The sequence below is a fragment of the Chlamydomonas reinhardtii genome, chromosome 8 (assembly GCF_000002595.2).
Source record: "Chlamydomonas reinhardtii strain CC-503 cw92 mt+ chromosome 8, whole genome shotgun sequence".
NCBI classification, from domain to species: Eukaryota; Viridiplantae; Chlorophyta; class Chlorophyceae; order Chlamydomonadales; family Chlamydomonadaceae; genus Chlamydomonas; species Chlamydomonas reinhardtii.
The window spans coordinates 4,433,587-4,458,593 of record NC_057011.1 but is presented as its reverse complement, the minus strand read 5'-3'; the positions used below and the strand labels follow the sequence as shown (position 1 = coordinate 4,458,593).

The window sequence follows — 25,007 nt, the reverse complement described above, 5'->3', positions numbered from 1 at the left end:
TCCCGCAACATGGGTCATTCCGCCGGAAGTTATCAGCCCTTTGCCAAACATAAGTTGCCGCTGTGTTCATCACATAGCCATCTTCCATAATCAACACCCGTTGCTGCAATTCCACGAGCTGCCCCAAACACTGTAGCAAATTGATCTGCTGAACACTGTGACACGACGCCTTGCTCAAAGCTTCGCGGGGCATGGGATACAGCTGTAGCCAGAACATCTAATAACGCTTGGCTACTCTGGATTCGCTCTGTCTGAAGGGGCGCAGCGCATCCATTTCTGTTTAGGTCGCGCTTCCTAAAGACCCAGCAACCATGTTGCCCAAGGATCCGGCCGCTCAGGCCAAGGTTCTCCGGGAGGTCATCCGCTCCTACACCTATGTCCTTATGTGGATGGGCGTCTCCATCGCTGTAATTCTCTTCAACAAGTGGCTCCTAGCGTACTCGGGCTTCCCGTTCCCCATCGCCCTGACGCTATGGCACATGTTCTTCTGCTCGACGGTCGGGTTCATTTGCGTCCGCGTTCTCAAGCTTGTCAAGTCGCACAACATGACTCCGCGCGAGTACTACACGCGTGTGATGCCAATTGGTAAGCAACACAGATGGGTGTGGTAGGACAGGACGGGGCAGGCACGCTGGAGCCGCAACAAAACCGCTGATGTTCGCCGTGACCGGCGCTCCCTCTGCGGCTCGGAGCTGGGCAGCGCTTGATGGCGCGGCCAACTTAGCTAGCCTTGTCCACGGTAGATGGCACCTGCATTCGGAGGCGCTTTGTCGAACGGTCGGTCGTGCAACAGCCGCACGGCGCCAGCACCACAGCTCGGCTCAGCGCCACACCGCACCCTGCGCTGCAAGCGCTGTCAACCCACATTGCACCGCAGCTCGCCGCTGCCCACTTGCGCGTGACTCCACTTCCACCGTTACCAGCAGTCGGCAGCCTTGCTTGTGCGCCCCTGTCCCCACATCGCCGTCACCGCCCCCCCTCCTTCTGGCCCCTCCCGCCCTGCCAGGCCTGCTGTACGCCGGCAGCCTGTGGCTGTCCAACTCGGCCTACCTCTACCTGTCCGTCTCCTTCATCCAGATGACCAAGTCGCTCATGCCCGGCCTGGTGTACGCGTCGGGCGTGATGCTGGGCACGGAGAAGTACTCGCGGGGCGTGACGCTTAACATGCTTCTGATCGCCTTCGGCGTGGTGATTTGCGCTATCGGCGAGATGAACCTGGTCTTCCGGGGTGTCGTCCAGCAGCTGACCGCCCTGGGCTTCGAGGTGAGAGGCCGGAGGACAGGGCTGGCTGGGGGCGTGAAAGGGCGCGTGGCAAGGAGAGGAGGGCAGCGCCTCCACCGTAAGCGAGGAATGAAGCATGTAGCAGCCGCGAGGGGGAAGGGTTACTGTTGACACGGCCTACCAATGGCGGAATGGGGGGAGGGAACGGCGCTGGAGGAGAATTCGACCGGGGATCGTGCGAGGTTGAAGTGGGTTTGGTAGAAACGATGGAGGAGGAGCGGTCAGCCTGGAGCGGGCATGGGCAGCACGATGGTGGGCCGCCGCGAGCGAAGCTGACTTGATCCGCGCGCGGGGGCGAGAGCACTATGCATGGTATCACCACTGGGTGGTCGCGGAGCGCTAGTCTGCCGCTGGTAGGCCAACACGCGCATGACGCTCACCCGCGCTGTGCCCCACGCTCCTTGGACACGCCCCCCCGTGTAGGCCATGCGCCTGACGATGGTGCAGGTGCTGATCAACAGCAAGGGCTACAACATGAACCCCATCCAGTCGCTCTACTACGTCTCGCCCGCCTGCCTGATCTGCCTGCTTGTGCCCTTCCGTGAGTGGGGCTGCCTGGGGCCTTGGGCGAGCAGACGGAGGCACGGGTCCATGGGGGGTGAAGACGAAAGGCGTGGGAGGCGATGCGTATGGGGATGGCGGACATGCTTGGCGGGCGGTGCGAGGCAGTGGCCATGGAGCTACAGCTACAGCCGGTTGGCGTTATGGCATTGCGGGGCGAGAGGCAGGACCATGGGCCGCGACACCCATCAGCAACGGGGTATCTGGGTCATGTGGGTTAGGGATGCAGTGCATCGGCAGCGTCTTGCTTTCATGAGCTTGCGCAACTTCGGTGTAGCAGCGTCCGTGATGCCATGCCGAATTTACGACCGCGTCGTGGCGGCCACGTGCGCTGGCATGCCCGGCTCATCAGCTCTCTGGACAACGCATTGAATCTGCTACCCGCGGCCCTGCTGCAGTGAGCGTTGAGCTGAACAAGCTGCGCACCACGCACGACTGGACCTTCAACCCCAGCGTCATGCTTGCCAACGCGCTGACGGCGTTCATTCTCAACCTGGTGAGTGGCGTGGGGGATGGATGGGTTGGGCCGATGGGGCGCGGACGGGGGGAGGGGTCGGTGTCGCCGCCGGCATGAGGGCATGGAGGAGGGCGCGTCGGGGTTGCGGGCTGTGACTACGTGGCGGCTCAGCACAGGTCACAAGGCTTGGGACGTTGTGCCCATGCGTCAGGCTGTGACCTTGTGTGGGTGATGTGGGTCGGCAGAATGCGTGCGGCAGGTTCCTGCGCATGGGGTCATCCGCGCGGTGGTCAGCCAGCAACACCTGGCCGCGGCCGCCGCCCATGCAGACGACTCACGCGCTTGGCGTTGGATTTGGGTACTTCCCCTGCAACTCGCTCCTAGCATGCACACCTTCGCCTCACCGTCTGCTGACTGGTCACGACCTGGATCCCCCTCGCAGGCTGTGTTCCTGCTGATCGGCAAGACCTCGGCTCTGACCATGAACATTGCGGGTGTGATCAAGGACTGGATGCTCATCTTCTTCTCCTTCTACCTCTTCAAGGCGCCCGTCACCACCATCAACCTGCTGGGTTACGCCTTCTGCTGCAGGTGGGTTCGGGAGGCCGGGGGCGCTCATTGATGGCAATGCACCTACGTAGCGATGTTTGCGCACACAGGGGCCGGCAAGGTTCCTGACCTTTGCCCCAGCCTCACGGACACTCGATGGCATTGTAGCGTCAGCACCGCTGACGGTCTTCCAGTTCTAGTCGTCCGCCCACTTGACACGACCCCGTGACTGACCGTGTCATCCGCCTCCTCTCCTGCGTCGCGATCCTTTCTGCTCTCCAGTGGTGTGGTGGTGTACAACCACATGAAGCTGCAGATGATTAAGAACAAGGTGGCGGCCACTGGCGGCGGCAAGGGCGACGAGGAGAAACCCAAGGACAGCGAGCGGTGAGAGCATGGGTACTTATCTCAGGGTATGGCAGGAGGCACATATGCTGCTCGATGTGGGGCGAATCTGGCTGGAACAAGGTGGTCCGTAACACCTGTCCCCGCCGTCCCTCAACCTTAAACTGGTCGGTGAGCTGACACCTGAATGCCCAAACCCACATGTCTCAACCGCACAGGTCTAAGGAGGACATCCTGTCGGAGATTCGTCGCCTGCAGTCGCAGATGGCGGAGCTGGAGGACCGCGTCAGCAACAGCGCCAAGGTGATGAACGGCGCCGGCGGCATGGGCGCCATGGCCGGCGGCGGCCCCGTGGGCGGCGTCAACGTGGGACTGACAAGCCCCACCGAGCGCACCACCACCGAGGTGGTAATTAGCGCGGCGGCCGTGGCCAGCAACGCCGGCGGCAGCAGCGAGCCCACGGAGAAGGGCAACAAGGACAACTAGGCGGCGGCGAGCGCTGCAAAGACGATGCGGGGTGGCTTGGCTCTCGCGCGACTGCACTAGTATGCAGCTGCAAGAGTCAGCATGCGGCGTCGACGTACGCGAGCCAGCTTGGCGGACACGATCCACGGGCATTTGGAACGTTGTGATCTTCTCGGTATATAGGGTGGTATCTTATTATGCGATCGTGACCGCGAGCCGCGCTGTGAGAAGATCGTGATTAGGGTCCTTGGGTGTATGGGATGCGCGTGATTCGGACGTGGATGGCGTTGGACTTTCTGGGCGCGGAGCTTGAGGACAGCTAATTATGCTAGGAAGGTGGAAGTATCACCAGTGCGTTTTGGCCTCCATGCCATCGCAACCTTTAGGGGTTCTGTTTTTCGCTTGAGTAGAATGTTGGCACTGGCGGAAATCAGGAGTGACCTGTTTTGGTGGCGTGAGTACTGACTGACTGACTGGCGGCCGCAAGCACCCGGTGCAGACTGGCAGGTGCATGATGCACGTCTATGCGCCATTAGTAAGACACTGCGGGTTTAGGCACGGGCTTTGGGTTAGGCTCGCCCGTGAACGGCGCACAGTAGCAACAAGCAATAGGCGGCATCATGCGGCGGGATGGCGCATGGTCAGAGCGCGCTGGCCGCATGCATTTCGGTTTTCGGTGGGCGCGCTTAGAGGTTGACAGCCCTGAACGGCTCTGGAAGGTTGCAACAAAAGCCGCCCCTGGCGCTTTCACCATTTCAAGACCGCACAACCGTAGCTGTGGCCTGTGGCCACCACCTGCCAGGCTGCCACCACTGCACCCCCTCGCTGGCATGCGGCTCAGCCTGGCTCAGCAACACATAGCCTACATACCCTCATTATCATTGTATAGCGGTAACTTCTAAGGACGCGTTTGTGTGGCCTCGCCTGGCCGGGCGCCAGGAGCGTGAAGAGCGCGTGTCAGCGAATTACCAGCCTGTCCGCAAGGCAGCAATGTCTCGGTAACAGTAACTCCTGCCCCTTGCCATGTTCCATCACGAGTAACTCCGGCGGTACGGTACTGTATAACAGCCACGCGCTCTTGCCTTGACATCGCAAATTGACTGTTGGGGTTTGGGCTGACGCTGCCCACTACGGGACTACGCCAAGCTGCCCCGTAACCCTGTCCCATGCACGCACACTTGCAAAGTGTCCTGAGAGCCCATACTGGAACAGCTGCACAGTGTCCACGCACTGCGTGTCGCCATGGAACATGAGTGAGGGCGTTCGGTGGTACATGGTAACATGGGAGACAGGAGGGCATCTTCGCAATCCGCGCACACTAAATGCGCGCACTTTCCATTGCTCATAAGCGTCAGCAAGTCAGCAATGTCTCGGTAACAGTAACTCAGGCGTTACTGTATAACATGGGAGACAGGACGGCATCTTCGCAATCCGTGCACACTGAAAGCGCCACGTGCATATTACAACTATCGTACGGCATGCACACCTACCCCATCACACGTCCAAGGCACGTGCACACGGCCCTGGGTGCCACATGAACGACATAAGGGCCCTCATGCCTGCTGTTATGCCGCCGCCTCCGCCGCTCGTGCCTGCGCCGCCTCCCGTGCCACCTTGAAGCTCGCGCCAGCCCCCACCGCCAGCCCCCACCGCCAACACCGCGCCACTACACCCCCCCACCCACCCAACTACCGGGCAGCCGGCTGCTTGCCGCTAGCCTTGGCCCCGCTGCTGCTGCTGCCGCCGCTCCCGCCGAACCCCACGCCCGCCTGCGGCAGCGCCACGCCCTCCCCCAGCGACACCTCCAGCTTGTCAGCGATGGTGGACAGCCAGGCCTGGTCCAGTCGGCTGAAGCCGCGGACCTGTGGGGGAGCGGCACGGAGCGCGGGGGGCGCGAGGTGTGTGTGAGGACGTGTGGCGCTGATTGCGGTGGGCGAGAAGCCAAGAAAGGCTTGCTACTACGCCGCATGCAGCAGGCTGCCGTAGCATTTCAGCATTTCAGATCCATGCCGCGTGTGTGCCCCAAGCCCCAGGCCACGTCCCCCCGGGTCGACCGAGCAGCTGTCACCACCCCACCCCTAAAACGCCTCACGCTCGCTTCCGGCCCGCTTGCCCAACGCGCCCACACGCCCCTGGCCCCCGCAGTTTCCGGGTTGTAACGACTGATCCCCACCACACACGCACGCACCGTGTCCGTGCCCGCCACGATGACGCCGTCCTTGCCCACCGGCTGCACCATCACGCCCTGCGTGCGCACGTGCATGTGCAGGAGCGGGCGTGCGCGGCGCGGTGCGGTGGGGGAGAGGCAAAAGCGTCAGTGGGAAAACACGAGGACCCGGGGACCGAGGCAGCCCGGCTGTCGGACTACCTGAACTGCAGGAGCCCTTGACCTGCAGGAGGACTGACAGCGTGACTGGGTTTGTCGTGGCTTCATATCTGGATACGTGCTCGTATGGCCTCGTTGCATGGTTGGGGGCTATGATAGCATTGGTAGTCTAAAGCAGGCGCAGTATCGGCACCGATGTTTCCCCCTTCCCTTCCCTCCTGGCGTGCGCCCGCCTTCCGACTCACAGGGCCTGTCACCCCCATCCGCCTTTGCCGCCCATTGCTGCAGCAGGTACCCAAGGCACAGCCCAACCGCACCACATTGCCACCACACGACCACCCCCTCTACCGAACCAGTTCTCCACCACACGCACCGCCAACTGCAACAGCTGCCAGAGCGCACGCGCACCTGCGTGTTCTCCGGCAGGAAAGCCGTGAACTCGGGCCGGCCGGGGTACAGCACCAGGTTCGCCAGGTAGTTGCCCTGGCTGTCGCGCATCGCCTGCACCGTGTCCAAGCACATTTTATGTGTATAAGGATAGCGGTTTCAGTAATGAATAGCGGTGCTGGTGCGGCGCCGGCGGCTGGCAAGGAAGCTTGAGCCGGCTGAGGCCTGATGGGCAGTCCTGAAACACACACGCGGTGCGCGCCCTTCCCTGGCGCGCTGCTGCTCCTCACCTGCGTGCAGATCTCCCCCGGCACCACGTTCCCGGGCTTGACGCCCTTGGTGATGAAGCCGTAGTGGAACAGGGTGCGGCCCTTGTAGAGGAGCACCAGCGACTTGCAGCGCGTGGTGCTGAACATGGCATCACGTGCCCACGCAAACTCGCGCAGAAGCGCCGCATAGGGCTTCAGGCCCGGCTCCACAAAGTCCACAGTGCTGCCCTCTAGGTCCACGGCAGCGACCTCGCGCGGTTTGAGCGCCAGCCACTGCAGCCCGGTCAGCAGCAGCACCGCGGACAGCACGATGCCCAGCACATCCGCACGGCTTTGACTGCTGCTGGCGTCCACCACGGGCGCGATGCCCGAAAGTGCTCGATTTAACAACAGAGACGCCACACCGGCTCCTCCAGCGTAAAGTGGCAGCGCTCGGAAGAATTCTGCTTGCTGAGCCACAAGCCCGAACGACTGGTCAGGCTCAACAGCCTCACCAGACTTCTTTGCCGCTACATGGACTATACGCAACGGTCTGCATTGTTGTGCGGGCAGGAAAGGTCGCACTCGCCCTTGTCGCAGGACGGCAGCTTGGTGCGAGCGACCCAGCAGCGAAGTCATGTTATCTGCCTATGTAGCAATATGCGAATATACAGAGTCCAGGAAGAAACTACCTGGTTCAATTGGGCCAAGACTGGAACTCGCGTGTGCGTGCAGTGCCCACTTGGGTCCACGGCCACCCCAGGCGACCAGACCGGCGAATGTGAAACCTAATGCAGATCACTTGCAGCCTTAGTTGACCTTGCCTCGGCCCCTGATGCTGGCTCATACGCTCATGCGCATTATTCGTGACAAGTTACAAGGCTTATGTTAGGAGACAAACCAAGTTATCAGGCGTCCAAGTGGCAGGGACGGGCGGAGTGGCGCACGGTGACTGTGTAGCTCCGTTACCCCGTCCACCACCCCTGCCCCGCAGGCCTGCCCGCAAGCACGCACAAGCGCACCGCTATGTCCAGTCCTGCACACATCCCCCGTGTAATAAAGTTGAGTCATAGCGGACCCTGGTAAATAGAGCAGCTAAGCATCAGGCTTCACGTCCCTCTTATCACCAGTGCAATCTTCAGGGGCCAGCTGTGTTCCCGCCAAGGGCTTCACCGCTCAGCCGAACCCATCAGGACACCAAGCACTCTTACTTCCGGCACGAAGCACAGGCAGACAAGCGCATGTCCCTCGCTCGTGCATAGGCATCGCACAGTCATAGGCGAGTCACAATGCACGGTTAGGGCACTGCTGCCCCAAAACTGCACGTACAATACCGTTGTGCATCATGCGCCCAAAGCCCCAGCCAAAGCTGTACTAGTATTAAGTAACATGCTGTACCGTATATGGTTTCAACCCTACGCCATGGTGCGGCTCCAAATTGATCGCCCCTGCGTCCGTTGCGCAGTAGAAGGCACCGCGCCAAGCCTGGCGCCCATCACTCGTGTCGCTATTCCCACATCAATCCATGCTACACGGAAAGCCCCGCCATGACCTTTGAAGTATTCCCATCCAGCACAGGCAGCTCTTTCCAGCCCTGCTGCCTCACGGCGAGCCGGCACCTCAGCCGCTCAGCCACAGCCCGGCAAGGCCACAACGGCGCTGCTCAGGCGACACCGTCACACTGTCCGGTTTGAGCCTTTATTGCGACAGTGGGATGCCTTCAGGAAGCGCCGTGCCAAACCAGGCATGCCGCGCCTGTGGATGCTGCCACACGCCCCTGCCGTACCTGCCTTCGCACCTCACACTAAACCCGCGCAGTGCAGGGGGTGATACGGTATGTAGAGGTAGTCGCACCAAGATCAAACCATGAACCCCCAGTCGACACTTCAGCGCAATGTACTAAAACGGATTAATTGGAGCCACACAGCCTGTATCGAGGCTTGCAAGAAGCCCTGGCTCACCACTCTGTATGCCCCGGTCACCTGACGGCCATGATTCCCTGCCCGCAGTCCTTGTCCCAAAATGTGCCGAGGCGGTAATATTGATGATGCACAGGAGTCCGCGTCCACCGCACATCCGAGCTGATGCACTAGGAAAGATCATCGCCTCTTGCGGCGAACGCACACGCAACGCTGAACATCATCAAAAGACAGACAACGGATGCAATAGAGCGGACGTCGCCGCATAGCAAATGACATTTACTTCATATGCAATCCACACCTTTCCGTACAAGGTTACTTCCGTCTAGCTTCAGGGCAGCGCTCAGCGATTACTAGCTATTTATGCCACGCGTTTTGCCCGTCACAAGCCCGTTATGTGGTGAGCAGTACAGCCGCACACACTCACAGCGGCATTGTTATGTGCCTATTAATAAGGCGCACCATGCAATCTACACCAGTCATTGTGCAGTGCAGGATACTACGCCTCCCACCTTCTTGCGTGCGCGTCCACGCACCTACCCCGCCACATTGGCAAAAGCCAAGTGACGCACGCAGCTGCCTAAATGCTACTCCATACCACATTGCTTGCTGTACCCCTTCTGTGAGAGTGATGAGGCCAGCGTGCATCGTACTGGGAGGCATCTCCGCAGACGTGCCGCCGCAGGCGTGCCGGTAAGACAGTATGATACGACCCACGAGCAGGCACCCGGGTTGGACGAGCAGGCACCTGGGTTGTGCAACAGACACACCTGCCCCACACCGGTCGGTCGGGCCATGTACGGTGCTCTCACTTGCCACAGCCCACAGCGTCTGGTTGCCGCATACCTAAGAAACAAAAACAGCGCACACACGCGCAACCGAGCACGCAATGCGGAATGCACACACGCGCTCTCGCTCCCAAGGACAGGAGCAGACCGCGACCGGAGCAACCTCCGGCACATTCATCTTCGAACGGATTAATGGTCAACACCAGCAGTCAGCAAAGCGCTCCGCGGATGCCAGGATCGCTTACGCCACAATTCATGTATGCCGAATTTCAGCCTCCAACTGCCGGCAACCGTTGAGGAATGCCAACTCCATAGCGCTGCCGGCAGAGATGCAAAGATGAATTGTTGGCGCATTAATCTTATTCAGCCGTACCCAAGACCTCGTCTGTAAAGCAGCTGCCGCGATAGGCAGCAACCGTTTTATGCTAATCGGGGCATGATCTTAACCCATCTCGATTCCCCCCGACAGGTAGGTGGCCATCTTGAGCACCTTGGCCGCCACGTCCTTGGCGTCCTTGCCGCCCCACGCCTCGCGCAGGCTGACCACCAGGTACTCCAGCAGCAGCCGCAGCTTCACCTCCAGCGGCCGGCTGGGGGGCGCCACCAGCTCGGCCGAATCGCGCTTGCGGTCCGTGCCGGCGTCGCCCACGTGCCGGTAGTACTCGTACACCAGGCGGTCAAGCTCGGGCGGCTCCTCGCCCTCCGACATGAAGTATCCGATAATGTCTTCGTGGTCCGGCGCCGAAATCAGGTCCGCAAGCCGGGCAACAGCCTACAACGCAGCGCGTTAGGCCAGGCACGACAAGGTCAGTAGAGCAGCACTGCACAGGTGCGCAACTTGCGCCGCATGGCGGTGGAGACCCTACGCAGCCCCACATGAGGCCCCGCACAAACGCACCTCGACAAAGTCCCAGAAGGTCAGCGACACGGCGCGCTGCCGCCGCCGCAGCTCGTCTGTCACCAGCGCCTGGCTCCAGCCGAAGATGAGCTTTGCCTCGCGCCGCTCCACGCCCGTCGCCAGGCCCAGCAGCTTGTTGCCGTCCAGGAACGCCGCCCAGTGCTCCGGCCAGAACAGCCGTGACCTGATGCCGTGAAAGCAGCACGGGGCACAACACGTCACAGCGATGCATGCCGGGGAAAGCGCACAGCGGGGCGGCAGGTGGAGGTCCTGTTGAATCCCGGGTTGCGACTCTTGTGCTGCTCAGACGAACAGTGCAACGCTTGCACGAACAGGCACGCTTTCTACGCCGCGCACGTTCGCATGCACCTACCTGTCCCGGGCCTTGTACAGCTTGAATGCGGCCAGCAGCAAATCGTAGTACTCCTTTATCACCTCCTCCACCTGTGCCGTGTAGAAGCGGTTGCGCCTGCGAGCAACAGACAAACCAAAAGCACAGCAGAGGTGTTACATACAGGCGGGTTGCAGGTCCAGGCAAGCAGTAACATACCATGGCGGCGCTTGCGCTAGTGATTCCTGTTTGTTGCATGCAGCCTGGAGGCAGAAGTGACATTCCAGGACTCAATCCTGAAGCCGGCCCTTGGCCGGCCATGCCATGCCATGCCAACGGGCGGACCCGCGACACGCGACCGCCAACACGCACGGTTTGGTACAGTTCACCAAACGGCCCTTGGCATGAACTTCACGCATAGCACGGTCCCAGCCAGCTCAGCAAAGCACGTGGCACCGCACGCACCTGAAGTCATTTGGCTCCACCTTTGCCTCCGGCGGGAAGTCAGGCGCGCTGGAAATCTCCTCGAGCAGCATGCCCACGGCATCACTGGCGTCCGTGCATTTCCTGGAACACACACACACACATAGAGACACACATGCAGCTTAGCTCTTCAGCCTTCAGGTCTTCCAGATCGGCGGGTCATCCCTTGGCTTTAAAGCTGTACCACAGCCGCTTCAGTAGCACACCCACAGTGCTCTAGCCCATAACTTACTTGCTGGCGATGTATTTGCCGAACGCCGCGCGCACGAGGCCCTCCATGAACTCAAACCGAACCATCGCATCGTCGTCGTTGGCGTCTGCTTCAGTGGTGTCGCTCTCCTCCTCAAAGTTGACGGAGATAAAGATGGTCTATGGCAGCAGGGCATTGAGCATCAGGGTTGGCTCGTAACAGATTGAGGCCCCAGACCTAAACGCCGCCCCAAGCCCTTGTGTCCCAGAGGCCCAGAACCCCAAGCCCCAAGCCAGACCTCCCCCGCCGAGCCCTGACGCACCTGCAAATCCTGCACCGTGCAGCCGCGCTGTGACGGGTGCACAATTCCGGCGTCGTTGCAGAAGTTTAGCCACGAGTTGGCGCCCATTTGGAGGACGTCCGACGAGGCTGCAGCAGGGCAGCAGGGTCCCGGGAGGCGCCGTCAGTTCACACATCCTTTTCTCGACCACGTCACAACTATACCGTAGTCAGCAAGCAGCAGGAAGTCCCTTTGCGGTCGGAAACCCCAGCCCCCAGCCTTACTTATGGTGCCGTCCTTCATGGAGTAGTACAGGAACGCCGACCGGATGAACATCGACTGCCGCTCCAGCTCCTCCCGCACCTCGCTCAGCTCCTCGTCCAGCGACTGGCCGTCGTTCTTGACCTGCAGCGGGCGGCGGTGGCACGTGAGCAGCAGCAGGCGGCGGCACGTACGGCTCCGTCGCATTCACGTGCTGCACCACAGGGACCAGGCCGTACCCCGCGATAACCATTGCGCATTGGCACCGTATTCGCGCGTTCGTGTGGAGAGCCACACGAACCCCCCATGCATGAGCTGCCAGCCTTAGCAGCCGCCCACGCGCACTCACCCCCGCATCGCCGCGCGCCACCAGTCGCCTGAAGCGCGACTTGCTCACAATGCGCTGCCAGTCCAGCGACAGCTGCTGCTTGATCACCTGTCAGTGCACACGGAACAGGGAGATTGCTTGGTATGAAGCAGGGGCTGTGAACGGGATGGAAGTACTTAACTGAAACGGAGTAAGAGAGCGGATTCCGTACTGTTGCTGTTACGCCGCACCTTTTCTGTGTCGTACAGGTCGCGTGCCTCGTTCTCCTTCTTGCGCTGCGCAAAGATGGAGTCGTCCACCGACCACAGCACCTCTTTCACCACCCGCTGCCGGTTCTCAATGAACGGCCGCTCCACCTTCTCCCTTTGGAGCACCGGCGACATGAAGAACGGGCGCTGGCTACTCAGCTCCTGCAGGGTGCCATAGAGAAAGGCAGCAGCCGCGGAAGAGAGTGACAACTACGCGACTACAGCCAAGGAGCATGCACAACTTGCAGGCGCTCTTTTGAAACGAAGAAAACTTAGCAGGTGGCTTCGTAGATCCCATGCCTCACCACAGTTAGTTCCTGTTACTTCCTGTCTACGCCTCGCCCGCCGATGACCAAAGAACCAAATTCCGTATCCCAGCGTTCATCCCACCACCAGTCCTGCACGCTCCACTAGCCAACCCCGGTGCACCAGTGCACCTACCCGCACGGCGTTCTGCAACTGCCGGATGGGCCCCGACTGCGTCGTGGGATCAGCCAACAAGCTCTTCAGCCTCAGCTTGGCCCGCTCCGCCAGCGCCCGGTAGGCCGCCTCCGCCGCCTCCGCCGCCTCCTCGCTGTAGGCCGCGGGGTTTGCGGCCTGCAGAGCCTGTTTCGCGTGCACGGGCAAGAGTTGCAGACCGTGCTTTCGCCTGTTGTACTTCGGCAGAGTTACACAAGGCTGGACAAGAACCGCCCCAGCGCCAGCCGCCAGGACTACCGGTATGCGGTATATGTGCTCCTTCGGTCCATTCCTACCTCGTGCAGCCTGCGAGACCGGTCACGGAACGCCGCCTCCTGCTCCAGGGCGAGCAGCTGGTCGTCCGGCGCCACCGCACTGCCGTACCGGCTCTCCAGCGCCCGCACCGCCGCCAGCGCCGCCGCCGCGTCCGCCGCCGCCGCCACGGCATCCGCGGCGGCCTTGCTGCGCGCCGCAGCGGCCTCTGCTGCGGGGTTGGCGGCCACGGAGAAGGCGCTAAGGTCGGAGCCCAGTCGCCGGATCGCAGCGGTGACGTCGGGATGAAGCTCCAAGCCCAGGTTTCCGCCATCGCTGCTCGAGGAGTGCGCGCCGCCTGAGCCGCCAGCAGCAGAAGCCGAGGCGCTCAGGAGAAGCCCTAGGCGAGGGCTTTCAGGCACGAAGGCTGAGGCTCGGCGCAGCTTGCTGGTGAGGGCTGCTGCAGCAGCGCCTGGCGGCCGCGCGGTGAGCGCTATCTGCGGCAGCGGTACGGACTGACCGCTCCCCGGCCACCTGCGTGCATGACGGGCAGTGCGGCATGGGCCGGTGTTGAGAGGCTTCATGGGACAGGTGCGCAGCGGATGAGCGCGCAGGCGAAGGGCAACGTAAGACCACATGGATTGCAGCCGTCCTGCAGTCGTCTGGGTTGTGGTGGGGGCCTAGATGCACGGCCCGGGTGCACACACCGGGCCGCGTGAGCAGTCAAACCTCACCCGCCGTGAGCCTCTGCCGCCACCGGCGACAGTGCGCCTTCCGCAAAACCTGGCGAGGCGCACTCCTGGTATGCCGCCGACGCCACACCGCCCGCAGACCCGCCGCTGCCTCCTTCCGCTGCCGCGCCGGCCCATTGCGGCGCGCCCAGCGGCGAAAGCAAGGACCCCTGTGCGGCGGCCCCCGGCGAGGCCTCTGGCGGCCGCAGGCCCCGGAACGCAGGCAGCGAGGGGCAGCTGTTGGCTCGGTGGAACCGCAGGTCGGGCAGCGCAGGCAGCGAGTGGCTGGTCGCCAGTTCAGGCGGGCAGTCCGGTTCGCCCTGTGGGCAGGGCAGCAGGGCGTTCGCGGGGGTGCGCAGCGGTAGGTAACAGGGCGGGCGTCGGAGCGCTCACCGAGACTCGTAAGCCTAAACCAGGAAGCCGAGTCCATAAAGACTCTGGCTGATACTCCATTTGCGAGGTGCGGCCCGAGCCTTTCAAGCTGCAGCCTACTGCACCGCACCCACCTCCTCCGCAGACGCGCGCTTTGCAGCCTCCGCGCCGCCCTCCGGGGAATCTGCAGCAGTGTGCCCATCGGCCGCGGCCACATCGGCTGCGGCCACAGCTGCCGCTGCGGCTGACGCGGTGGCGGCAGCGGCGGCGTTGGCCGCCGCGGCGCCCGCGGCCGCGTGGAAGATCATGCTGCGAGACGCCGCTGGTGGCTTCCGCCGCGACCGCTGCCTCGCCGCCGCCACCAGGCTGAACTCGTCCCGCTCCTGCAGTCCCTGCACCATGCGCATGGCCAGGTTGGAGGCGGCCGCCGAGGCGGTGGCGCCCGCTCCTGCGTTGGCTGGCCGGTCGGCACCAGTGGTCATGTGCTGACCCGACACCATGCCCCAGCCCACCCGAGGCCCGGCACCTGAGGGAAGCAGAGCGGGCATTGCGAAGGCAACGTGTCAGGTGTAAATGAACAAATCGCGTGCGCCATACAAACTGAACACTGACAACAAGCTGCGTACAGCCTCCGCCCTGTTTCCATACGTCGGCAAGGCTCTGGATCCGCACAGGCTGCAGCGTCCCGTTGTGCATCTACGCGGCCTTACCTGCAGGGACGCGTGACGCCCCCGCCAGCTTGGCCCAGCCACCGCGGCGTTCCGGCGACGGGCTGCCGCTCGCCTGCGGTGCCGACGCCAGCTGAGCCGGCTGCTGCGGCTGCTGTGGCGGATGCAGCTGCTGCAGCTGCTGTTGCTGCTCCCGCAGCCGTGCCTGCTGCTGGAGCTGCTGCATGAGGCTCTGCTGCTGCCGTCCCGGCACCGCCGACCCCGCGCCCGCTTCAGCTGCCGACGCAGACGCCACCTCGCCGGCACCGGCCCGGAAGTACCCCAGCGACCCCGCAGACGGCAGATGCATCGCGGGCGGCGGCGACAGCGGCGACGGCATTGGCGCCAGCCGCGCCGACAGTGACGAAGTCAGGCCGCCAGCCCCGCTGCCCCCGGGGCTGCCAATGCCGGGTAGCCACACCGGACTGCCTGGGTAGCACGTGCTGCTGCGAGCGCTGAGAGCCGAGGCTGCGCTTATTTCTGTTAGCTGCTGCTCGGCGCGGCTGCAGCTGCTCAGCGCGATGCGAGCTAGCTCAAGGCCGGTCAGCGACCGGCTGGCGATGGGCATGTGCGTCTGCGACGGCGCTGCTGGCGCGGCCGCGGCGTCCGATGCGCCGGGCGCTGTGCTCGATGTGGGTTGGGCGACCCCAGGCGCGGCCGCGGTGGAGAAGGGCGTGGCCTCCGCCGTGTCGGAGGGCCGCGCGCTGGCGCTGCTGGCGCTGCTGGCGAGGCTGGTGTTGCTGGCGACGCTGCTTGTTGCGGCGGTGCAGCTGCCGCTGCTGCTGGTGCGGAGGCGCGAGTTGGGTGAAACGCCAGATATCGAGGCTGGCGGACTGGGCGCGAGTCCGGGCGAGAGGAGGCTGGCAGGGCGCTGCCGGCCCTCATCGCCGTCGGCGATGCTGGTCGCGCTGGACCTGTGGAGGAAGGGCGCGTCGACAGGTTGGGAGATGTGAGACGGAATTCTGCTCGCAATCGGCCGTGTGAGTGTACCGGGATTTGACACCAAGCCCATACGCGAGCTTAGGCTAAACCCCAGCCTTGCAAATGCTTTGCACTCGTTCACTCTAGTTGAAGACTCGGGGTGGTGTGCGAAGGATGCGGTACCGTTTACGAGTCCGTGTGACTTACCTCAACTGGCGCTCACTGCTGCCAGGTCCAGGCCTTGCGTCCACGGAGCATTGGCGCTCGGCTTCTCGCCGAACTTCAAGCGGCAGAAGCCGCGGCACAACCTGGCCAGTTGGACCTATGCGGACCATTGAGAAGACTAAATTTTAACGTGGCATTGTACGTAGGTGCCTGGCACACAGGGGCGGCGACTAAGCTCCGTGCGCTCCCGTTGATGGGGTTCTCGCAACGCACTGTTTAGTCCTCGTGCTCGCTGTCGTGTCATGCGCTAATGTATGTTGGTAACATAGGTTGAATGTGCTACCAGCGTCACGACCAGTCATCGCGGCCGTCACCGCCAATCGGAAACAGTGCGAACTCCGAATGCGAATTCGGGAATTTCGCGGCTCGCAGGTATAACGTGGCTGGGCGCGCCTTGCACACAGAGCCAGCAGTTTCATCTATCGCACAGCCCCGGTACCGGGACCGTGCGCCCAAGACTGGTGGCGCAGGGGCGTGCCCTTCCCCCTGGATTAGTCAGGACGGTAGGAGACGGTGGGAGACGGTGGGAGGGATGTCTAGGAGGGCCATCCAGCGCATCGGGGTCGGAGACTCATCAAACCGGCGCGCGCATAACATAATCTGCCCACCAGGGGACGCTTTTGGGGACGACCCGACCGGGGTATGCGACAGTGCCCGCCCAAACAGTTCCGGGCCGACCCGACCCACGCGGGTACCACTCCGGCAAGTCCCTAGGGACTGCGTGTGTCCAATGCCCTAGACTGCCGAAATGTCATCATGTGACATATAATAAGGTCCCTGATTGATTTCCGGGCACAAACTCGAGCGGGAGCCGAAGTCGAAATGCTAAATGTCGCGCTCGCCAGGACTTACTGGAATTTGCCCTACGCAGTCCGGATGACATCTATCGGTGAACCTTAGTCGACGGCACTAGATACAGGCCCAAAATACCGCCTATGCGAGATATGGGCTCTGGTCCATTTCGCGACTTGAGCCCTGACCAACATGTTTTGTCCTCTGCCGAGCGCTCATGCCCACTAATGATGTAAGTTATGTACCTACAAAAAGGCGGCGTCTAAATATTGAGGTAGGATTTGCCTCGGGCGACTCCCAGAGCCCCCCGAGCGTGCGGGTTTGGCTAGGAGCATGCACCCCCCCGGACAATTGTGCACATAACTTTTTGATGCCTATTCTTTTTACAGTGTCGATTGCGTATCCTGCATACACTGTGCGTACGCTATCCATCACGCTATCACGCTTTTAGTTTTCACGACGAAAATATTTGCGTGTCCCACTGCACACCCCATGCACGGCTGCAGCCGTACGGCCTTTCAGGTTTCATCTGCTCAGCTCCGCACCATAGTAACCGTATACTACACAACGAGTCAGATAACCGTATACTACACGGCCTGGTCAGATGATACCTGTTGGGTCTACCAGGCTGTCAAAGTTTGGACACAGCAAAAGACCAGAGTGGTACCCGCGTGACCCGACCCAGCCATCCAGTTGCCCCACCCCGGTTTAGGTCCATGCCTATCCCTACCGTCCGTCCCCCTGAACCGTTGGAGTCTTCGGTCACTTACGCGGGCTCAGATTGACAATTTAACATTGTCACAATCGGCCTTCCGCCCAAGCGCAGACGGCTGCAAAGCCGTGGCTCAGTCTTGCTGGCCCTTGCACCCCTCCCACGTCCTCCCACCAGGAGCACCTAGTTCCATGGTTCCACCTCCGGGTAGGGACCCTGCGCGCATGACACTATACTCACATGCACCCATCTTTCCTGTGCCTGTCACAAGGAACTATGAACGCGTGCGTGAAGCTGTATCCGAACGTTCACAACACGGCGTCTGTGGGCGGCACACCTCCTAAAGGGCGCCTACCTACCCACGGAAGTCCCTTAGCGAGCAAGTTAGACTTTTACCGGCAATGACTGCTACAGTGTCGCGCCGCTGCCGATCAACTCGCGTCTGTCGTGTCAGGTTTCCTGGCGGATGGGACATTGGGACCCCAACTGCCGTACGGCCCTTCGCGTGCGGGGGTGTTGGGCGGGGTGGGCAGGGAGGTTCCCCGACGCCAAACGGCCCCCCTGCATCCGTCCACGCTCGCCGTCAGGTAGAAATGGGCGGGTTAGGATTACCCCAAAGCCCATGAAATATGCTAGTTAAGTACATGACATGAAGTGCACGTCACCATGACGGATAGCACTTGACCCCACGAGTAGTTGAACCCATCAAATGTCAAGTGATGCTGTGTATTGAACTGCCATGCACATATGAGGTCCAAGGATTGTCAAGCTCGCTGTTCCCCGGTCCGCATGGTCCTCCCCATCTAGTGACATACTGGCGCAAGCGCCCAGCGGCCAGAACCATGCGTCGTGCGATGCATCTCGCCATCCATCCATCCCCCACACAGAACACGTAACACCTGCAAGCTTCCTGAATTCCCAAATCCCTGGCACCATGGCACAGCTTCATTTGCCATAGGCCGTGCAGGGAGATGGCATCCAGCAGTACCGGCACCTTGCTCACGCACATGCCAAGTAAGCCACAAACAAGAGAGGTCACAACCTCCTCTGGTCACAAATACAGTCGGCATACGTTTGCAGGCATCAGCCCACCTCACTACCCCATCTCGATTCCTCCCGACAGGTAGGTGGCCATCTTGAGCACCTTGGCCGCCACGTCCTTGGCGTCCTTGCCGCCCCACGCCTCGCGCAGGCTGACCACCAGGTACTCCAGCAGCAGCCGCAGCTTCACCTCCAGCGGCCGGCTGGGCGGCGCCACCAGCTCGGCCGAATCGCGCTTGCGGTCCGTGCCGGCGTCGCCCACGTGCCGGTAGTACTCGTACACCAGGCGGTCAAGCTCGGGCGGCTCCTCGCCCTCCGACATGAAGTATCCGATAATGTCTTCGTGGTCCGGCGCCGAAATCAGGTCGGCAAGCCGGGCCACAGCCTACAACGCGGGAAACAGCCCAGGCAAGACATTGCTGTCAACAGGATACCGCCCGGGTCTATACTTGCGCACGGCGCAAGACTACAACGACCAATGCTTGCAATGGAGACCCTACCCAGCCCACATGAGGCCCCGCACAAACGCACCTCGACAAAGTCCCAGAAGGTCAGCGACACGGCGCGCTGCCGCCGCCGCAGCTCATCCGTCACCAGCGCCTGGCTCCAGCCGAAGATGAGCTTTGCCTCGCGCCGCTCCACACCCGTCGCCAGGCCCAGCAACTTGTTGCCGTCCAGGAACGCCGCCCAGTGCTCCGGCCAGAACAGCTTGCACCTGGGGGAGACGGCAAAGCATGCCGGCAACACCAGCACGCTTGTTATGGTCACGACATGCATGCAATTCACTAGTTCGCGAAGCATCACGCTGCATCGCGAGCCTAACAAGCACGCGTTCCACATGCACCTACCTGTCACGGGCCTTGTACAGTTTGAAGGTGGCGAAGAGGAGGTCGTAGTATTCCTTTATCACCACCTCCACCTGTTCCGTGTAGAAGCGGTTGCGCCTGCAAGCAACCAGTTGCGCCGGTGTGTCAGGAGCGTTGCGTGTCACTGGTTGTGCAAAGCCTGCATGCTAGTCCACATGCTGCCTGCTGCACTCCGTACACAGCAGTGCGCACTGCAAACAGAGTGGTGCCCACGCGCACCGTGCCGCAAGCGAATGCACCTGCTGCCTGCATGCGCGGCGCCGTTCCCGCCGGTAGGTGCCCATAGGCAACTAGCACAACACAGACCAGACCAGACCAGACCAGACAGGCACAGACCGGATGGATCGGCAGGGACTGGGCCAGCAGCACGCACGCACCTGAAGTCATTGGGGTCCACCTTTGCCTCGGGCGGCAGGTCGGGGCAGGACGCGCTCTCCTCCAGCAGCCGGGCCACTGCGTCGCTCATGTCGGTGAGTTGCCTGAGGAGACACACGAGAATCAGCACATGGCATGCGGGTGATTCAGCAGCGGGGGTCGGATGCAAAGCGCGGATGCGGACGCCGCCGTGACGCAAGTCAGCGGCTATAGGCATGAGGAGTCATGAGTTTGAGTCTTGCAGGCAAGCACAGACGCACCATGCACGGAGTCACAGGGACGACATGGTCATGGCAGGGCGCAGCTAGCGGCACAGGCCATCACTCACTTGCTGGCGATGTATTTGCCAAACGCCGCGCGCACGATGCCTTCCATGAACTCGAACCGCATCATTGCGTCGTCGTCGTTGGCCTCCGCCTCCGCCGTCTCGCTCTCCTCCTCAAAGTTCACGGAGATAAAGATGGTCTGCAGAGTTGTGTGTTACAGGGTGGACAATGATAGGCCGCTTCAGCGCCACCAGCGTGATGCCTCATACTGCAGCGCCCAGCCCCCAGCCCCAGCTCCCCGAGGCGGCCCTTCCCCCGCCACACCTGCAGGTCCTGCACCGTGCAGCCGCGCTGTGAGGGGTGCACAATGCCGGCGTCGTTGCAGAAGTTGAGCCACACGTTGGCGCCCATTTGCAGGATGTCAGATGAGGCTGCAGCGATGGGCGGCAGAAACAAGAAAGCCCAGCGCTCAGCAAGCGGACGCGGAGGCGTCAGAGCGCGGCAGGCACGCAGGCATGGGGCAATCCGGGTAACCGCCATGGCCGTGACAGCACTGCACAGCTTTTCAATCCGAAACTTTCTCATTATTATGCATGAGCGAATATGTCCCAGCAGCGGCTTCTCCCCCGACTCACAGATGCCGCCCCCAATCATGGAGTAGTAGTTGAAGGCTGAGCGGATGAAGCCAGCCTGCTTCTCCAGCTCCTGCCGCACCTCGTTGAGCTCCTCATCTAGACGTTGGCCGTCGTTCTTGACCTGCAGCGTGCGGCGGTGGCAGGCGGTCAGAACCACGCATGTTGGTACATGGACATGTAGCGTACGCATGCGCGGTGTCGAACCGCCGCTGTCATTCTGCCTCGCTCCCTAACACACTCATTCTGCCTTCCTATGCACCTGGTTTCACCCGCCGGTGCCGACTTCTCCCACGCGCTCTCTTTCCACGCCTCGACTCAGGTGTCCTTCTGGCTAACAGGCACGAGCCCCAACCCGCTCATCACCAGCTCACTCACCCCGAGATCGCCACGCGCCACCATCTTGCGAAAGCGCGTCTTGCTTACAACGCGCTGCCAGTCCAGTGACAGCTGCTGCTTGTGCACCTGTAAAGCACATACAGCATGACAAGGATCGGATCACCATACACAACAAAGCAAAGTCCGTACACCATAAGCCGCCCATCTGCCTCCCATGGCTCTTCGTATGCCCAATTCAATGCAACCGCCAAACCACACACGCAGGTCAAGCCTTTCGCGTTGCGGTACCTATGCCTCAACTTGCAGATGTTTGTAAGTTGCCGCTGTGCCGCACCTTTTCTGTGTCGAACAGGTCCCGGGCCTCGTTCTCCTTCTTGCGCTGCGCAAATATGGAGTCGTCAAGCGTCCACACATGCTGCTGCACCACCTGCTGCTGTCGCTTCTCGGTGAACGGCCGTTCCACTCGGGCCTTCCCCAGCACTGGCGGCATGAAGAACGGGCGCTGACTCCCGAGGTCCTGTATGTTGGGCAGACGAGGGGAGGTGGCGAGGTGACAGACGAGGTACGGGTACGGTACGTACAACAACAGGCCCGTACGACAAACACCGCTGCAACAGATCCAGGTTGGGGCCTGTGGCTGCCCTGCCAGTTGGGGCCAGCAGGCAGGCACAAGCATGCCGCCGAGCCCCGTACGTCCTACCAGCTAAAACGTGGTATGACACAAAGCCTCTTCGCATTGTGGCTCACCGTGACTGCCAGCTTGAGCTGTCTCTCCACCGCCTCCTCCGTAGTGGGCTCCTCCTGCAACCGCTTCAGCCTCAGCTTGGCCCGCTCCGCCAGCGCCCGATAGGCCGCCTCCGCCGCCTCTGCCGCCTCCTCGCTGTAGGCCGCGGGGTTGGCGGCCTGGAGAGCCTGTTCGGGGTGCACGGTCACAAACAGCCAACGTGGACGTGTCAGCAGTGCGTCCGCGGTGTCTCATCCTATGCCCCCCTAGCCTGGCCTCTCCCACCTGTCACGTCCTGTCATTTCCTCCATCTGAGCTCCTGCCTGCCTAACTCCTCTCGCCCGGCTCCACCCAAACACGCGATGCCTCGCCCATACGGGCAAGTAAGGCACACGGGGCTCTAGGGGCACACACACACACACACACAAGACCAGCGGGCTTTCGTTTGTTATCTTAACACACACGACCCTCACCTCCCGCAGCTTCGCGCCCTTGTCCCGGAACGCCAGCTCCTGCAGGTCCAGCCCCAGCAGCAGCAGGGCCCCGCCGCCGCCGCCGCTGTCATCCGGCACTACCGCCGTGCTGCCGTACCGTGCGGCCAGGGCCCGTACCGCGGCGGCCGACTCCTCCACTTCATCCTCCCCGCATTCATCCACAGCCGGGAAGCCTGCCAAGCCCATGTCTGACTGCACGTGCGCCCGAGATCGGGACCCAGCCGCCGCGTGGCTGCTTTGGCGGCTGCCGCCGCCTACAGCCACGTTGTTGCTGCTGCCGCCACCTGAACGCCCCGGCGTTGGCAAGCTGTCGTACGTGAGCCCAGTGCTGCTGCTGCGGCTGAGGCGGCTGTTGCCGGCGACGGGGCTGGGCAAGGCGGGGGGAAGCTGCGAGCCTGAGGTAGAGCGCGCCGTGGCTTCCGCCCGAGCCCTGTAGCGGAATGGAGAGCGCAGTATGTCGAGACAATTATTTGCCAATCACCGTGCTTTCAGTAATACGGTATCCGGGGGGTTGGGGGGCGTGGCGCACTTGTGGCCATGTCCTTTCCCATATACACATTACCACGCCGCCCACACGCACGCACCTGGCGATCCTGCCCCCAATCGGCGACAGCTGCTGCTGCGCCCCAGCACTTGAGGCGGCGGCGGCGGCGGCACCGTTTCGACTGGAGCTTGCTGCTGGAGAAGTAGTGCCGCCGGCGTCACCGTCGTCGGCATCCGCAAACTCCCCTAGGTGCAGGTCTGCCAGCAGGCGCGCGACGTCCGGACAGCTGCGCACACGGCTCATGAGCTCCGGGAAGTCAGCCGGGGCGGAGCTGGAGGGTGGCAGCTGGGTGGCGGCGACGGCACCCTGCAGCATTTCCGACAGGGGCAGGGCGGGAGGCACGCATACGGGAGGCCCGGCCAGTCGCAAGCGCGCCGTGCAGCAGGAAAAGCGCCCCAGGCATAGCACAACGTGCGCAAGCGCACACAGAGACAAATAAAGGCATGGAAGTATAGAAGCCTGCCTAAATTCCGGCCTTAATCCTGAAACGCTCGCCGAAACGCCCCAGCCCCGTGCGCGGTATGTCCGGGCCCTACCGTGCAAGGCATGCTGGGCTGCTGGGTGGCCCGTTGTGGCTCGCCATCGCGTCGCGTGGTGCTTGCGCTCGCCTCCCCGCCGACCCCAGTGCCGTCGCCACTGCTGCCGCCGCCGGCGGCACCGCCTGCCGGTAGGCCCTGCAGCAGGCTCCAGGAGGGCATGCTCCGCAGCCGCTGCTCCGGTATCACCAGGCTCCGCCGCGACCGCTGCCTCGCCGCCGCCACCAGGCTGAACTCGTCCCGTTCCTGCAGCTCCGCCAGCACCCGCATCGCCGCCGCCGACGCGCCCGCCGGCAGCGCCTCCGCCTCCTCCTTGTGCCGGGCATTGAGGCCGCCAGCCGCCGCCGCCGCCGCCGCCGGCCCACGCGCCATGCTCGTCAGCCGGCCCCATGCGCCAGGCTTGCCGCCGCCGCCGCCCCCTGCAGCAGCCGGAGCTTCCGACGCTGGCTGTGCTTCAGCCGTTGCTGGGATGACGGCGCCGGCAACGGGCAGGGGGCTGCTGCGGATTGAGGGCCCGCCTTCTGATTGCGCCGGGCGGGCGCGACTGCTGCTGCCGCTGCTACCGGGAAATGGCATGCCCCTCGCGCCTGCTGCTAGCGGATGGCTGAGTGCCGCATGCTGGCGGCCAGCCGCGTCTGGCAGCCCCAGTTTCGCGGCAACCAGCGCCGCAGGCGAGGCGGATAGGTGGCTGTTTTCGCTGCTGCTCCAGTGCGTGTGATGCAGCTCACGCTCCGCGGCAGAGCAGCTGCTGAGAGCCAGGCGCGCCAACTCCATGCCACTCACGGAGTGGGCGCGGCTGGTCAGCGGCGCCGCATAACTCGCGGCGGCCGTGTCGGCGGCGTCCGCTGCAAGGGACGGCGGGTGCAGCAGTGGCAGCGGCAGCGACGGCAGCGGCGGCAGCGGCCTTCGACCCGCCGCCACATCCGCGCTGTCGCCGCTGCCCTGCTGGTAGTGCTGGTCGCCGCCCGCTGCTGTTGGGACTGCCACGCAGCAGTGCCCCGCCGGGGCCGTCTGGCTGGATGCCCGGCTGGAGCTGCTGGCGTTGCTGCTGGTACGGCTGCAGTCCGTGCCGGCGCCGCTGCCCGCGACCGAGGAGGAAACGCTGCCTGCAAGGCTGGGGCGGTCGCCTAAGAATGTGACCGCTGGCGCTGCGGGCTTGGTGCTCCTACAAGTGCGACAGCGCAGGGGCGTGTAGACGAGCAGTCGCCAGCCGTGACAACCCCAGTTGTCGCGCGCGTCGAGGCCCGGTATCCAGAAAACCGATCGACAGGACAGAGCCGGACAGGAACGCGGGCCGTTAACAAGCAGCCGCATACACAGCAGCCGCCTATGGCGTTTGGCGTCGCAGGGCATTATAACCCCTGGTGGTCAGATGAAACCCTCAAACGCAGCGCCCAACCTCCAGCCCCGGCGATGAGCATACGATAATACACACCTGCATGAATTGCTTTGTGGATCCTTTAGCGCAAGGCCGTCATAACTCGACTCAGCCGAGGCGTCCGGAAGCACCAGGAAGCGAGGAAGGAGCTTGCCCATGTTGTTAAGCAGCAACGCGATCTATGGTGATTGGCTGAATCGTATGGGTGAAAGCTTAAGGAACATAGCCGAAACGGGAGCGCGCCCCGGCGCGTCGCTCCCAGCTCAAGAAGTTAAGGTGATGGAAACCATGCGCAT

General features: G+C 62.6%; 4 protein-coding genes across 5 annotated transcripts; 1 reads left to right on the top strand and 3 right to left on the bottom strand.

Annotated features, from left to right (window-relative positions):
* Window positions 1-70: 70 nt before the first annotated feature.
* Window positions 71-4,703, top strand: CHLRE_08g382350v5 (uncharacterized protein). Its single transcript, XM_001694174.2, has 7 exons — window positions 71-585; window positions 1,007-1,263; window positions 1,705-1,822; window positions 2,241-2,338; window positions 2,742-2,890; window positions 3,131-3,235; window positions 3,412-4,703. Exons 1-7 carry the CDS (start codon window positions 312-314, stop codon window positions 3,677-3,679), a joined length of 1,269 nt encoding a protein of 422 aa, XP_001694226.2. The 5' UTR covers window positions 71-311; the 3' UTR covers window positions 3,680-4,703.
* Window positions 4,704-4,705: 2 nt separating this feature from the next.
* On the bottom strand, window positions 4,706-7,397 carry CHLRE_08g382300v5 (uncharacterized protein). Its single transcript, XM_001694274.2, has 4 exons — window positions 6,662-7,397; window positions 6,393-6,485; window positions 5,847-5,903; window positions 4,706-5,520 (listed from the first exon to the last, which is right to left on the bottom strand). Exons 1-4 carry the CDS (start codon window positions 7,256-7,258, stop codon window positions 5,347-5,349), a joined length of 921 nt encoding a protein of 306 aa, XP_001694326.1. The 5' UTR covers window positions 7,259-7,397; the 3' UTR covers window positions 4,706-5,346.
* Window positions 7,398-7,481: 84 nt separating this feature from the next.
* On the bottom strand, window positions 7,482-16,357 carry CHLRE_08g382250v5 (uncharacterized protein). The gene is made up of 15 exons (XM_043065291.1): window positions 15,995-16,357; window positions 14,870-15,780; window positions 14,294-14,685; window positions 13,791-14,107; window positions 13,101-13,590; window positions 12,787-12,951; window positions 12,328-12,507; window positions 12,119-12,205; window positions 11,793-11,913; window positions 11,551-11,657; window positions 11,271-11,407; window positions 11,021-11,122; window positions 10,598-10,693; window positions 10,225-10,408; window positions 7,482-10,098 (listed from the first exon to the last, which is right to left on the bottom strand). Exons 1-15 carry the CDS (start codon window positions 16,120-16,122, stop codon window positions 9,769-9,771), a joined length of 3,747 nt encoding a protein of 1,248 aa, XP_042922292.1. The 5' UTR covers window positions 16,123-16,357; the 3' UTR covers window positions 7,482-9,768.
* Window positions 16,358-17,175: 818 nt separating this feature from the next.
* On the bottom strand, window positions 17,176-24,987 carry CHLRE_08g382200v5 (uncharacterized protein). Of its 2 annotated transcripts, none has more exons than XM_043065289.1 (14): window positions 24,769-24,987; window positions 23,334-24,498; window positions 22,838-23,103; window positions 22,233-22,683; window positions 21,783-21,947; window positions 21,370-21,552; window positions 21,075-21,161; window positions 20,700-20,820; window positions 20,389-20,495; window positions 20,127-20,263; window positions 19,801-19,902; window positions 19,406-19,501; window positions 19,089-19,272; window positions 17,176-18,942 (listed from the first exon to the last, which is right to left on the bottom strand). In XM_043065289.1, the coding sequence occupies exons 1-14, from the start codon at window positions 24,867-24,869 to the stop codon at window positions 18,613-18,615; spliced, it is 3,495 nt and encodes a 1,164-aa protein (XP_042922291.1). In that variant the 5' UTR covers window positions 24,870-24,987; the 3' UTR covers window positions 17,176-18,612. The 2 variants fall into 2 exon arrangements, with proteins under 2 accessions (XP_042922291.1, XP_042922290.1); XM_043065290.1 differs by having other exon boundaries at window positions 17,767-18,942.
* Between the last annotated feature and the right edge of the window lie 20 nt (window positions 24,988-25,007).